General features: G+C 40.7%; 2 protein-coding genes across 16 annotated transcripts in view; one reads left to right on the top strand and one right to left on the bottom strand.

Annotated features, from left to right (window-relative positions):
• The window catches only part of IRAG1 (inositol 1,4,5-triphosphate receptor associated 1), a 125302-nt gene that overhangs the window by 32197 nt on the left and 77516 nt on the right, over positions 1-15589 (bottom strand). For all 15 annotated transcript variants that reach the window (XR_011995337.1, XR_011995338.1, XM_072727278.1 and 12 more), the window contains 2 exons: positions 6806-6929; positions 744-774 (listed from right to left, as the gene is read on the bottom strand). Coding sequence is in view for 13 of the 15 variants with exons in the window: in XM_072727278.1 (XP_072583379.1) it covers positions 744-774; positions 6806-6929 (155 nt within the window). In the remaining 2 variants the exon portion in view is untranslated. The remainder of the gene's footprint in view (positions 1-743; positions 775-6805; positions 6930-15589) is intronic.
• Positions 1-15589, top strand: part of LOC112927072 (uncharacterized) — a 118818-nt gene that overhangs the window by 78882 nt on the left and 24347 nt on the right. The gene's annotated exons all lie outside the window — the stretch shown is intronic.

The following is a 15589-nucleotide window of genomic DNA, read 5'->3' as shown; positions in this document are numbered from 1 at the left end:
TTTATCCTCCCAACTTGTAGTGAAGAGATTCCTGAACTCATCTGTGTTCTACTCCCTTCCTTCTATGAACTCCAACATAATTGTCTTGAAAACAAACTAGTGCTGGATCAGAGGTCCTCACCACCTCACCTGAGATGCACTCTCTTTATCCATCTATTCTACTCCTTCAGCAGAATGAAATGCAGACAAGTTCCTCTCAGCTCATTCACCAACCCCATTGGGATGGCATCTCTACAGAGACAAGGAGGCCCTGAGTGCAGAGTAATGAAGGAATCAGGGAAAGTTGGTGAGTTGACAGGATAGCCTCCCACCTTGGCTGGAGCTACCTTCCTTATGTTTGGAATCCTCAAAAGGGAAGTACCTTCTTCCTGGGAACCAAAGTTGATAACTTGAAATCTGACCATCTGTTAATAATTTTGAAATAAATTTGATTCAATTCTGTAGCCTCCTAGCTAACTTTGTGTATCTAAGTCATTATTTTAAAGAGCATAAACCACCCTTGAAAAAATGTGGAATTTCCAGCTACCTACTCATCTCTGACCATATTTGCCAAAATCTTCCATACCTGGGGTGAGAGTCTCAGCAGTTCAGTAGGGCTGATTACAGTTTCCATATTACCTCACAGTCAACCATTCTCATTTTTATACAAAATTGTCAGGGTGCAGGGGATAGAGAAGGGGATGTTTTCAATAAACCCAGTCAAATCCAGGCACTAAATTTCATAAAGCACTGGAATCACTTACCTCAACTTCCTTTTCAGTGAGCGGAGGGGCACTGTGAAAAAGAAAAGACATGCAAATGAACTATATCCAACCTATGAAATAAAGTAAAAGGTAATTTTGAACAACCAGCAGACCTGTATTTACAGGAATGTAGTAAGAAGAATTGGTGAGATGGAAAAGACGCAGGTACCCTGTGTGTGAGCATTGTAATCCATGAGATATTTGCCCGGATACTGACTCCACACACTTCCTTGTGTGGTGGAAAATATTAGATCCTGGCATCAGTCCTCCAACAGCACCTGTACTATCTGTGATTTTGGACAACTTATGTAAGTTATTATGAAGTTTGCTCATCTTTAAAATGGTAATATCTACCTTGTAGGAGTGTTATAAAGAATAAATGTATATACATACATATGTATGTATAAATGCATTTGTGTGTCTATGTTCATACATGACATCCACATATGTATATATGTATAAATGTGTATATGTGTACATATTTGTATATACATGACATCCACACTGAGTAGGCATTCAAGAGATGCTAGCTTTTATTATGACTAATTCACAGGCTTACTGTGAGGACTTAGAAAATGCAGTGCTACATACTTATAAACCATACACATCTGAAGGCCTTTATAATTTTGGGGGGGCTACCTAGGTCTGCAAAGCCTGACCCTCCTCCTGTCACTCTCTTGTGACAAGAGTGCATGTGGGCCAGCGAATACAAGGCCAGAGTTCTTCCACAGTGAGATCCTCCTCTGATGGTTAGAATTAGAGACCAGGCCAGAAAGTCCCACCCAGAACAGAGGTCATTCCGAGGGATTCCTCTTCATGTGTGGTTCCCACAGTTAACAGTCTTTTTTTCTGCACACTCACTCTGCTGCTGCTGCTCTTGCTGGTGACTAAAGCTAGTCCTGTTCTGAAACCCAGACAATGTAAATAATGCACGGGCCCTTTCCTGTACTGGGGTGGGAGGACTGGGAGGGGTCCTACCAGCGTCACAGGACTTGGCAACAGAGCATGCCATCGATAAGATTCTCAGGAAACACAGCTTCCTCCCTTTGACGGGTGTGGAGGGACCCCAAGAGCAAAGGTAGGGGTCAGTTATCTCTGCAAGGGACTGATTCTCACCCCTGACAAAGGACTGTGAGAGCCTTCCTGTGAGGATGAGGCAACAAGACCCCATGGCCATCAAGTCAGCAGAGTACAGAGCATGGAACAAACAACTGAAAAGATGTTTGATGCTTACAATGCTTGTTACAACCCCACCCCTCAAGCCTTTTCCTCTGTTGGGTCAGCCAACATAATCTTGACTGTCATATAGAACACATATTGCTTAAAAAAATTTATCAAAACTCGTTGAGCTTGCCTTTGACTCTTGGCTTTATTTGGTTAGTATGTGAAATATACATTCATTATAACAAAGCCTACTATTTTGATAATTTCATTTTCTGCTTTTTTGCCATAGAACACAATTTTTTAAAATGTGCAAAGCCCTGAGGACTTGAGGTGTGATTTAAGTTTTAAAAAGCCACATAACATGGCCAGTTCCTGATGCAGAGAGCTCTATCTTATGAACTGGTAGAGAGAGCCAGGGGGCAGAGCCATGAGCCTCCAAAAAAGAAGGAAGCCCAGCTTGTGGTGTACAAATGAGACTTTGGGATGGCAATGCCTGCCTCAGAATTTAAACCCCCATAAATAGACCTTTAGACTAAAATCAAGGTCTTCTGTGAACCAGCCCCTACCAGACTTTCCTTTTCCCATTCTCTACTCCCATTGGCCATTCTGTTCCTCAGACACATTTCACTGTGGCCCCAGGGACTTTGCATTTACTATTCTTTCCTCCCCGCCCCCACTCTTTTGTAATAGCTTTATTTGGAATATAATACACATACCATAAAATGTATCCCTTTACAACTTGTAATACAGTAATTTTTAATATATTCACAGAATTATACAACCATCAATCACTATAGTCAATTTTGGAACTTTTCATCATCCCCCCAAAAAACCCTGTACCCATTAGTAATCAACTCTCCAACTCCCCCAGCCCCCATTCCCAGCACTAGGCAATCACTAATCTACTTTCTCACTCTATGGATGTCCCTATTCTGGAAATTTCATATAAATGGAATCATACAACATGTGGCTTTTTGTGACTGGCTTCTTTCACTTAGCATAATATTTTCAGGTTCATCCATGTAGTAGAATATATTAATACTTCATTTTTATGGCTGAATAATATTCCATTGTGTGGATATATATTTTATTTATCCATTCACTGGACATTTGGGTTATTTCCACTTTCTGGCTATTATGAAAAATGCTGTTATTGAACATTTATGTATAAGTTTTTGGGTAGACACATATTTTCATTTCTCTCTGTTATATACCCATGAGTGGAATTGCTGGACCATATAGTAACTCCATATTTAACTTTATAAGAAAGATTTTATTTATTCATTCATGAGAGATACACAGAGAGAGAGGCAGAGACACAGGCAGAGGGAGAAGCAGGCTCCATGCTGGGAACCTGATGTGGGACTTGACCCCGGGACTTCAGGATCATGCCCTGGACTGAAGGCAGGCACTAAACCACTGAAACAACCAGGGATCCCCTCCATATTAACTTTTTGAAGAACTGACAAACTGTTATTCCAAAGCTACACTACTTTACCAAAGACTCTGTTTTCTTCACATCCTCACCAATATTTAGTTATTGTCTACCTTTTTTATTGTAGTCATTATAGTAGATGTGAAATGATATCTCATAAACATTTTGATTTGCAATTTCCTAAATAATAATGACATTGAACATCCTTCCAGTGTTTATTGACCCCTCATATATATTCTTTGAATAAATGTCTACTTTACCATTTAAAACAAATTAGTTATATTTTCATTGAGTTAGAGAGTTCTTTGTATATTCTGGAAACAAATCACTCATCAAATACATGATTTGCAAATATTTTGTCACATTCTGTGGGTTTGATGAGTGATGGTTGATATCTTTCTTGATTTTTTTCTTAATGGTATTGCTTGCATCATAAAAATTTTTATTTTTATTTTATTTTTAAAAAGATTTTATTTATTTATGAGAGACACAGAGAAGAGAGAGAGAGAGAGACAGAAAGAGAGAGAGAGAGAGACTGAGACATAGGCAGAGGGAGAAGCAGGCTCCATGCAGGGAGCCCAATGTGGGACTCGATCCGGGGACTCCAGGATCATACCCTGAGCCGAAGGCAGATGCTCAACCACTGAGCAGGTGTCCCTGCAAAAAGTTTTTAACTTTGATGAAATACTATTCATCTGTTTTTTTCTCTTGTGTATTTTTTTTTTGACATTGATACTAAGACGTTTATTACATCATTTTTTTTCTCTTGTGTATTGTGTGAGGTTAAAGTTATTCCAACTTTACTCTTTTGCATTGAATCATCCTAGCACCATTTGCTGAAATTACTGTGCTTTTTGCCTGGAAATGTCTTCATCATGTTTTTTTCTCTTGTGTATTGTGTGAGGTTAAAGTTATTCCAACTTTACTCTTCTGCATTGAATCATCCTAGCACCATTTGTTGAAATTACTGTGCTTTTTGCCTGGAAATGTCTTCACCAAAATCTTTGCATGAATGGCTTCATTTTGTGATTTGCATGTCTCATATTAATTACTACTTTATCACAGAGGCCTTCCTTGACCATCTACCAATGTTCCATTCCTGTGTCATTCTTTATATGTGCCTATCCTTTGGTCTTAGCAGTTTTGCTATCTGAAATTGTTCATTTAGTTACTTGAATAATATTTGTCTCTCCACCTAGAACGTAGGTGCCATAAGAAAAAAGACTGTGTCTGCTTGTTCTCCATTCTAATGTCTGGTACATAAGAGGCACTCAGTAACTACTTATTGATTAATGCCTGTTTATTGCTCCAATTGGTGTTTGACTCAGTGGCATGTCCTCTACACTCTTGTTAATCAACCACTGACTATGTCCCTAATTTGGGTTCCAGACCTGGGTTTTCTACTGAATTCATTCTACTTGTTGACTCCATGAGCTCCTTCGTGATATGGTCCAGTCCCAATTCACATAGCCCATATAGATCATGAAACCAACCCCATATTAAAACTCAAATGTAATTTCTCCACACTTTTTCTAGGGGAAGGAATCTTGAAGCTCTGGCTTCCTTCTGCTGGGCAACTGTTTGCCTATCTATCCCAAGCCCCAAACCAAGGGTAGGGAGTTCTTGGTCCAGCCGAGGGCCTAAGCTGCAAACAGCCTTTACCCAAGGCCAGGAGCAGAGAGCCTGGTTTGGTGGTTGAAGCAGGGAGTTTGGGCAGTATGGCAATTGACACAATGCATGAAAGCTACTGACCTCATTCTGAGAGCCTGGACCACATGTTCAGAAGCTGATCTTCTCCCTTGACCATGTAGGCCCATGCAGACTCAGTCCAGCCTCATGGTTGGTAGCTAGTGGCTATTAACTTACTCAAAGAAGATAGAACAGCTCAGTTTCCCTACCCTGGGGAAGCTGAGAGAATTTAATTAGCTGGAGGTGAGCTCCAATGATACTAATTATCTTCACCTTTACTGAGAAAAAAGGAGCCAATCACACTATTCACCAGCTTTTTCCCTTACAGACAAAAGGGTACCAGTGATTCTTCTGGTACTTGTGACAGGCCTCTCTGGTATAGATAGAAAGCCATTGGGTCTGAAATCAGCCCACCTTGAATTCAATTCCTGACTCTGTCACTTGTTAGCGTGTTGCTTTGCCTCTTCCCTCACTGAAGATAAAATCTTCCATTTCTGCCTCACTGGGTTGTTACAAACACCAAAAGACACAGCATGTAAACATGCTCTCAGTGTGCTGTAGTGCTTTTCCTTTGGTTTCCTGCCTCTGGACAGCCCCTCTCTGCCTTCCCTGAGATGAACTGGCCCCACCCACACCCTCCTCCAGCTGTGGATGCAGCCTGCTTCTGACTTGTTTCTGGCACTTTTCCTAATGCTGGCTTAGTTGCTGAATATTGTCCTGATGACTCTGTGTTTTAGGTGATTATAGTGTGCATTCTGAACACATCACATCCCCTGGGCAAAACTTGTTTTCCTTTCATATTTACCCACAAATCAGGGAGTTCTGTCTGATTGCTCTCCCTAATGGCCTTTCCCAAGCCCCCAATAATTTAGTCTCCAGGTTACTTGGGCTTGGCAGGATGCCTCAATTGCAGACACCCACCCAATTCCTATTGCTTAGTAGCTTCCTCCCTTTTCTCCTTTATACTCCAAACTTTTCACTTTTTTAAAAAAAGATTTTATTTACTTATTCATGAGACACACACACACACACACACACACAGAGAGAGAGAGAGAGAGAGAGAGAGGCACAGACACAGGCAGAGGGAGAAGCAGGCTCCATGCAGGGAGCCCGACGCAGGACTCGATCCCAGGTCTCCAGGATCACACCCTGGGCCAAAGGCGGTGCTAAACTGCTGAGCCACCTGGGCTGCCCACTATTCACTTTTCAATACAGTTATCAAGGGTCTGTCATGTGCTGACATGGTCTTAAGTCCCTGCTACCATACTCTTTTTTAGCTAGGGCAGCATCCTACCAATGACAGCACTTATACTCCTGTTGTATAGGTGAGGAAGCTGACATTTGGCAGGTGAAGTCATTTTCTTCCTTTGGGTGGAAGAGCCTGGTAGATTTTCTAAGCAATCCTTCGTGTGGTTCCAAATGTTCTACATCTCTATTTATGCAGGTATCAGACCTAGAATCTCTCAGTTATGGGTAAATGATAGATCTTGGACTGAAACCATTTCTCCTGGGCCAAAGTCCACCACTCTCTGCTGCCATGAGCCTCTGGTGATACCTCATGCCCACCTGTGAAACCCACCTGCTCTTTGAGGTAGGATCACCGTATGTGGCTCTTTATTACTCTTTTTATTTTGGATGCATTTGCCCTATCTGGACCATTAGACTTTGACCTTTCTAGGCTCAAAAATCAAGGCTGGTCCACTACGTCCTACCTAGAATCTAGTACAGGGCCCCCCCAATACAGTGTCTTATGCAACCCATGCCCTGATTTTACCTTCCAGGAAGAGACCTGTGGACCCGCAGTTTGCGCAGCAGCATGTCAGAAATATTAGGCATGACATCCAAGCCACTCTTTGAGTCTTCTTCCTCAATAGCTGAAGAGACTTCAGAAGGAAGCCCTGAAAAAACCAGAATGCTGAACTTATAGAATGTCTGAAATCACAGTAGCACTGTTGACACCTTGCTTCAGTTTATAAGAACCTAATTACACGTGATCGGCTTTATAATTGTTATTTTATCCTCACAATGATCCGATGTGCTAGACCTTAATCATCTCATTTTATAGGTAGATAAGCCAAGACTCAGCAAGGTTAATAACTTACTTAAAGTTACAAAACTAGTAACTGGCAGTCAGACTTCAAACCAATTCCGTCTTATTTATTTATGTATGTATGTATGTATTTATTTATTTATTTATTTATAGACTTTATTTATTTATTCATGAGAGACACACAGAGAGAGAGGCAGAGACACAGGCAGAGGGAGAAGCAGGCTCCATGCAGGGAGCCTGACGTGGGACTCGATCCGGGGTCTCCAGGATCACACCCTGGGCTGCAGGCGGTGCTAAACCGCTGCGCCACTGGGACTGCCCCAATTCCATCTTCTTTAAATTCTAGTTCTCCCCATTGCTCTCCACAGTACCAAGCAGGCTCTTGTGTCTGGAGTTCAAGGTTTGTTTCTGGCAACTGAAAGCTGGTTGCTCTTTAGCTATAATATTTGGAACAGTCCCCTCTCTTTGGCAGGCTTCTCAAGAGGCCTGTTTTCCCATTATTCTTCCTCCAGTGGATTGAATGGTTCAATCACCAGTGTCCTACCTAGAAATCTGGTTCCATATCCCCATAGATAGAAATAGAAACAGGGTTTTTCCAGGGTAAAGCTAAGGTCATTAGATCTTTTATAGATCTCAGAAATAGATGCCTCCTAGCCAAAAGAACCAATGAACAGTCTTTTGTTACCTCATAAAACTATCCTGGGTCTGTGCTCTGAAAGTAGAAAGAACAAACCAAGTATTCTCTTTCCCATAAATTTTTCTCTTGTTTGAAGACAGCTCTTGTACCTCTCTAAAGCTTCCCTTCTCCAGGCTTTACCCTTGTTTTCCCAACTGCTCATTGCAACCCACTATGGCCCATGACCTCTAGATATCATCCTCTGCCTGCATGCATTCCGGTTGTTGCTATCCCAGAGGCCCAGATATGCTTTAACAAGCTCAGGAAGACACTGGCAAATGTCCCTGGCATTGACATTTGTTATTCATGCAGTATAGACTCACTGCACCTTACTATGGGCTTATAGTACGTTTAGGATTAAAAGCCTCAAGTCTCTTTTACTTGAGCCAAATCAGGTATCTTCATCCCATATAATGATTACTTTCCATTTGCATGTGGGACTTATCCATGTTATACCATCTCTCATGAGCAGATTTCCAACTGGCTCAATCATTTTCCAGAATTGTAGTCCAGGCCAGATATCAGGACTATAGGCATATTTGTGGTAGCCATCTAAGTGGAGCTAAGATTGGGAGTCATGTGAAATAGAAGTTTCTCCAAAAGGAGACCATGCAGAGAGGAGTTATATTTTGTCTCAAGATAAAGGATATTTAAATATTTTGAGCTTTCCAATAACAGAACAGTGTTCAGGAGTTTTCCAGTACTCAAGGTATCCCAGCAATGTCTGGAGGGCCATCTGTTGGAAATGCGGTAGTCAGTGATCCTTCTTTGGATATAAGATTGGACTAGATGTTCTCTTAGCTACTTGTCATCTCTTGGGTTCTGTCTTGGCACTTACTGCTCTCCAACATTTCCATTTGACAGATGATGTGAACCTTGTGGTACCTCTCGCCTCACTATACCTTTATGTATCTACACTGTACCCAGCAGAGAGATAATCAAGCAGTGGACTCCTGAGAAATCTATATTATTGATTGGACCATACAAGATCTAAAAATCAAGTAAAAGCCATACTAGGGGATTTTGCCTAGGGAAGTTGCTTAGGTTGAGCCTCTCCTGCCCCACCAAAAAAGTAACTAGGTAGGCCTTCTAGCCCTGATAAGATGGCTGTCTGAAGAGTGTGATCCTAGAACTTGTGGCTCCTAGAACCAGCTGTCTTCCTCCTGAACTCAACAACTACAAAAAAATGTTAAACCGACCATAAATATACCAGCAACTCTCAAGTATAAGAAAAGGCAATCATCTTTAAAAATAATGGTTAGAGGGGATCCCTGGGTGGCTCAGCAGCTTAGTGCCTGCCTTTGGTCCACGGCACGATCCTGGAGTCCCAGGATCGAGTCCCACATCGGGCTTCCGGCATGGAGGCTGCTTCTCCCTCCTCCTGTGTCTCTGCCTCTTTCTCTCTCTCTCTCTGTCTATATCATAAATAAATCTTTAAAAAAAATAATGGTTAGAGAAAGACAGAACTTTCCAGGAATAAATGTAGAGCTCCCACCCTTGATAGCCCTTTCTTCTCCCCTCAAAGAATCATTACTGAGAGGAAGATGTAAGAGTAAGAATTCTGATAAGAGTATAATACCACAGAATGAAAAGGGAAGTAGACTGAGGGGGTGAGCAAGCAGCATCCAGAGGAGATTCAGAAGGTTTCTTCAGAAAGGAAGGATCTCCATGCCACTACAACAATACTCCAACAAGACAAAAAACTGCCTGTGCTGCTATTTGCTTTTCTTACTGTGTAGGAGGGAAGAGGAAAGGAGAATGATTGCACAGCATTCTACCAGAGCTGATTATCTCAAACAATATGGAGGGATTTACCAGAAATTAAAACAAAAGAGAAAATAAATAAAACAAACCCATCCAATAAAGTAAGGACAGGAGGCACATGGAAAGCCCCAGTTGAAGCTGCCCCTACCCCTGACCACCACTTCTAAAAAATAGCATAGTAGCCAAACTCCTTAGATTTTGTCTATTTTTTCCTTCCTCTATCTGGCAGGGGAGTGAGAGTGGCTGCCAGGAATAGTTGGGTCAAGTCTGTAAAATAAACACCTGGGCAGATTGTCTCTACAATTCTACCCTGAACTGGGGAAATAATCCATAATCCTCTATTACTCACTCAAAAGAATAAGATATGCCCACACTGTGGTGTGATAAACTCATGTGTTAGACTATGAACAAAGTTATAGGAAAAGAGCAGAAACTAATCCCACAAACACCACTACCCACAAGTCCATCTAAACTTCCCCTCTTCCACTCCACCCAAACAGTAATAAAGCAGACACAAAATACCCAGTCTTCAGTTAAGCACCACAGGGAGGACAGAGATCTCAGATAAGGTAGGAAGAAGTCAATGAAAATTGACCTACACAATATATCTAGGAAAAGAGAAAATCCAGGTGAAAATATTCATATCAAAATGAAATAAAAGGGACGCCTGAGTGGCTCAGCAGTTGAGCATCTGCCTTTGGCTCAGGGCATTATCTCTGAGTCCCACATCGGGCTCCCTGCAGGGAGCTTGCTTCTCCCTCTGCCTGTGTCTCTGCCTTTCTCTGTATCTCTCATGAAGAAATAAATAAAATCTTAAAAAAAAAAGATCGTATGTTTAAAAAAATGAAATAAAATGAAAACAATGGCATGGCAACTAGGCACAAATACTATAGTCAAAAAAAGAAAGAAAAAAGGAGACATGTAGGAAGGAGACAGATGTTAGAATGAAAGCATAGATTTAAAAAACACATCAAAAATGCATTTTTTCTGAAAAATGTATACCACAAATGCTTTGACTCAAGGAGAAATTAAAACCTGAAAAAAGGAAATCAGAGGTGAGATGAGAAGATCACACAAAGATGAAAGAAGATTGCGATTTAAGGAAATAAATGGAAGACTAAAAAATAACTATGCAAAAAATTATAAAAGTATTGAACTAACCAAAATGTTGGAAATATGAAGAAATGAAACAGATACAGTCTCAAACTGAATTAGAGGGTGGGGGAGATCGAGATGAGCTCAAGGAATATAAAGAAAGAAAGACTAAAGTATTTAGAGATTAAATAAGGGAACTGTAGTTGAGATATTGGTGAGGAATTTACAGATTGTAGTGTCTCTGAACTAGTGAACCAAAGGAACAAAGAACATATTCAAAGATATAAAAGAATTTTCCTCAATTGAGGGAAGAGCTGAACTTGCAGATTGGAAGAGTATACCATGTTAGGGAAAACCCATATATATCCATATATATGGTTAAAGAAGTGCTTCTCCAACTACCCTCATCTACAGGGAGAGGTAGAGACTGAGGGGTGCTGGAAATCAGCTGGTCTCAGACTTCTCTACAACATTAAATACAGTGTAGCATCTACCAAATTCTAAGGAAAAGGATTATCTAGAATTTAAAACTATCCAAGCTGTCCTCCAAGAACAAAGATAACATTTTAAAACATACTAGAATTCAGGAAACAGCACCTCTGAGCCCTTCTAAGAAAACTTTTGGATAATAAAATCTAGCTAAACAAGGCATAAATCAAAATCATAAACTTGGGAATGGTGAGCCATCGTAAAGGGACTGATGGTGAGCATTAAATCCTTTTATATGTAAGTTTAAGGCTAACCAACTATGGAAATTATGGTTACAGAATGAAATGTAAATGTTACAGCTTTGACAGTATAAAAAGAATTACCATTTGTGTATTTGGAGATGGAAGGATAGGAAGAAATAGGAAAGTGGAGAAGAAATGGTATTGTTTTCATCTTTTCCATTAGGAAGTCAATAATCCAAATTTGAAAAATATAAAAAAGTACCTCAATGACTCCAAACTCTTAATGCATTTTATAATGTATATTTTAAACTTTTAAAAACTAATCTCTTTTCTAGAGGAAGAAATTGCCAAAATTCAGCAATTCCTGCAGTTTCACTCTGCTTTAATTCAAGTTTAAGTAAATTTTCATACTTTTTGTCTAAAAAAAGTACATCTAGCAATCTAGCATAATCTCCCTCCTTCTTCCTTTTGTATTTGTGGGGAAGAGGGTATTTGGTATAAACTATTTTTACTTTCTTTGTAGTTTTCACTATTAGTTGAATATTTTGATAATGTGCTTGAGGTATTTTAACAGTAGAATTATTTTAAAAATATCTGCCTGTATTAGCTCATTCCAATGAAAGCATTTGTTTCTGGCAATCTCCAGAACTTACAAAAATAACTTCTAGGGCTTCTGATTAAAGATGCTCTGAGACACAGGATGACTCCCCAAAGACCAAAACTACTGGTTGGGGATAAACTTTTCTCAGATTGATCTTCTCAGGGAGCACTTTTCCCTGTTTGAGATCTGGGGGTTCTGAGCTCAGACTGCCCACACTTCTCTCAATTTCCATGTCCAGATATCCAACTACTTTCTAGACATTGTCACTTAGATCGAGATGATAAAAACAATCTCAACAGCCACCGTTATCAAGCATCAGCTTGCATTAGATGTAGTTTCTTATTCATTCCTTACAATAGCCTTGCAAGATAAATATTGCTATGCTCATTTTCTGGGGAAACTGCAAAGTAGGAAACTTAGGTTCAGATAAGTTAGATTTTCCCAGTGTCCTAGCTAATTAGTGGTAGAGCCTGGATACAAAACTAGGTATGTCAGACTGTAGCATTCAAACTGCTCTTCATGGTCATTTACCACATCCAAACCCAAACTTGCTGTCTTCCTCCTCAAGTGAGCTCTTGTTCCTGTGCTCCCCATCCTCATTAATGACACCATCACATCCTTGGACATGCAGACACACACATGGTGGTCTTTCTGGTCTCTCTTTACCAAGTCCTGCCAAGCTGACCTCCAAATAGTTCTCAAACTTGTCCCTCCCATGTCCCCTACTGTCCATCCCAATCTACAGTCTTATCACTTCTCACCATGCTGTCTCCATACACTTTTACCAGTCTCCCTGCCTCCAGCCTCTCCCATTTCAGGCCAGCTTTCATTATCTATTGAGAAGAATTATTCCACACTCAGCTTTGAACCTGATGCTTTCTTATCTTCAAGTTTCTCTGGCTTTCCAAGGGGTCTTGAATGACGTTCAAACCCATTAATTGTCCCTCAAAGCCTTCACTTTCCTGGATCCCTATGAATACTTCACACTTGCTGCCTATCTTGTTAGGACACATGACCGACACTTGGTTCACATGGGATTCCTTCTGCTCCTGGAAGATGCCAAGAACTAGAAGATGCATGTGTACCTTTGCTTCTGCTGTTCCCTCTGCCTGGGATGCCCTTCTTTTCCTCAGCTCAAAGCTGCTTTTCCTGGCCAGAATCCTGCCCTGATTCACTCACCTCTACTGAGCTGGCTGCTTCTTCCTCATTGTTCCTAGGTACTTTGTGTTGTAAAGTCTTAACACAATGTATTGCAGTGATTTTGTCTATCCTTGTGTTTCCTTTCCTAGAAGATGAAGGTGAGCTCATTCATTTATTCAGTATTTATTTTTTATTTTACTTTAAAAAAATTTTTATTTATTCATGAGAGACACACAGAGGCAGAGACACAGGCAGAGACCTCCCCTTCCTCGCAGGGAGCCTGATGCAGAACTCAAGAACTCAATCCCGGAACTCCACGATCATGTCCTGGGCCAAAGGCAGACACCCAACTGCTGAGCCACCCAGGCATCCCTTATTCAGTATTTATTGAGTGCTTACTATGATCCAGGCAACAGGCATGGAGCTAGGGATATAATACTAAGCAAAACAGGTCACTGTCCTCTGAAAGCTTGTTACCTCATGGGACAGAGATTAATTAGAGAAACATATAATGTTTTTATATTTCATACTATGGTAGATTTTATGAGAGAAGGATCTGGGGATGCTGGAAACGTGTTCCCTAGAAAAGTGACATTTGAGCAGAAGCCTAAGACCAAATGAGAATTCATTAGGCAAAGAGGATGAGAGGAAGAACATTCCTGGTAGAGGGGACAGCCTGTGCTGAAGGAAGGCCAAGATACTGAGTGAGGAGAGTGGCCCTTGAAGATGCAGGCAAGGGGAGCAGGGCTAATTACACAGGGCCATGTAGATCCTATTAAGGATACTAGTGCTCATCTTAAGGGCAGAATGAAGGCCCCTGAAGATGCTGAACCAGATCTGCATTTCAGAAATTCTTCTGGCTCAGTATGAACAATGGATTGAGCTGGGTGGGGAGGTCAAGAGTGGCAACAGATGGGATAAGAGGTTGTTCAGGTAGCTGAAGGGACTAATAATGACAGCTAAGACAAGGCCCTCTTCTTGATGGCAGAGCCTGAGTCTTTTTCACCTCTGCATTCCCAGCATGCAGCCTGGGAACTAGCCCACAGTCAGCCTCACATCTCTTTGCCTTGAAGTGACCTGCAAATGATTAGGATCGAAACATCCTACAAATGGTCTGTGAAGAGAACTTGTTAGATTGTTGGAAAGACCAAATGTAGCAGGAAAGAACCTCCCAATCCTCCGAAACTGAAGGAGAGCCAAAGTTCTTAAGATTCCAGAATGTTCTGATAAGGATCTTCCCCATCTCCCAAAGGACCAACCAACAATCATCATAAGAGACTTGAGTTTTCCCTATGAGCTCATATACCCTGTTGTATTTAGAGCTCGAAAAAAGAGCTAGCCTCTCTAGCTTTCAGGGAGGGCTCCCAAAGTCTTTCATTCTGGATAGGAAAGGGGATGAGACTCTTTGACGGAGGCTTTCAGAATATAGGAAAAGGAAGTCCCAACTCTGCAGATGTAAATCAAACACTTGTTGCTGTTCACCACCTCTCCAGCACCATCCTACCTACACTGTGGAGCACACAGGACAATATCCCACTTAGCTGACACAATAGAGTTCCATAACCTTGATTATAGGAATTAAAATGTATGCCAAGTTTCTGCTGGAATAAAGACCAGTATCACAAAAGCATTATATCAGCCCACTGAAGTAAGTACTAAAGTACTATTATTATACCCATTTTATAGATGAGCAAACTGAGCCATCTAGAGACTAAGAAACTTGCCCACGGCTATGCAGCCAATAAGTGTTGAATTTAAGCTCTTAACCACCCAGATGCTAGAAATGAGAGAAAACTGGGAGGGAAGGTACATAGTGGATATCTAAATTGGTTAATTTGGTAGTGTGTTTATGTATTTAAATATAAATGCTTCTGATCAGGCAGTTCCACTTCTAAGATATTAGCTCATGGCGAAACTTAATATATCCCTATAAAGATGCATCTAGGAGAATATATTGAAATGCAGAGATGAAACTAAGATCACTGAACAATTACGTAGAGCAGAGACACCTGTGAACCTGATAGCTTGCCTTAGAATCATTAATTGAGGGGCACCTGGGTGGCTCAGTTGGTTAAGCATCTGCCTTTGGCTCAGGTCATGATTCCCGGGTCATGAGATTGAGCCTAGAATTGAGCTCCTTCCTTAGTGGGGAGCCTGTTTCTCCCTCTCCCTGCCACTCCCCCTACTTTTTTTTTTCACTCCCCCTACTTTTGCTCTTTCTCCCTCTGTCAAATAAATAAAATCTTTAAAAAAAAAAAAAAAAGAATCTTTACTTGAGGCTGAGACAATCTTCTGTACCCCATAGATTATACTTTGGGGCCTCTTTGTCATAACAATTTAGATTTTATCTTAACTAATGCATAAGATTGCAGAATACTTTAAAAGAAATACTTTTAGAGAAAATTTGGTAGTACATGTGAAAGAAAATACAACAAATGAATTTTATTCCAGGACCACAAGGGTTTATTTCTAAATATGGAAAATATTTCTAAATATGGAAAATACCCAAAGCAAATTGATAAAATTCAACATAAATCTTGAAACTTTAAAGACAAGAATAT

Source organism: Vulpes vulpes, chromosome 11, assembly GCF_048418805.1.
Source record: "Vulpes vulpes isolate BD-2025 chromosome 11, VulVul3, whole genome shotgun sequence".
NCBI lineage: Eukaryota > Metazoa > Chordata > Mammalia > Carnivora > Canidae > Vulpes > Vulpes vulpes.
The sequence above is the reverse complement of the archived record's forward strand: the minus strand, read 5'-3'. Positions and strand labels throughout refer to the sequence as shown.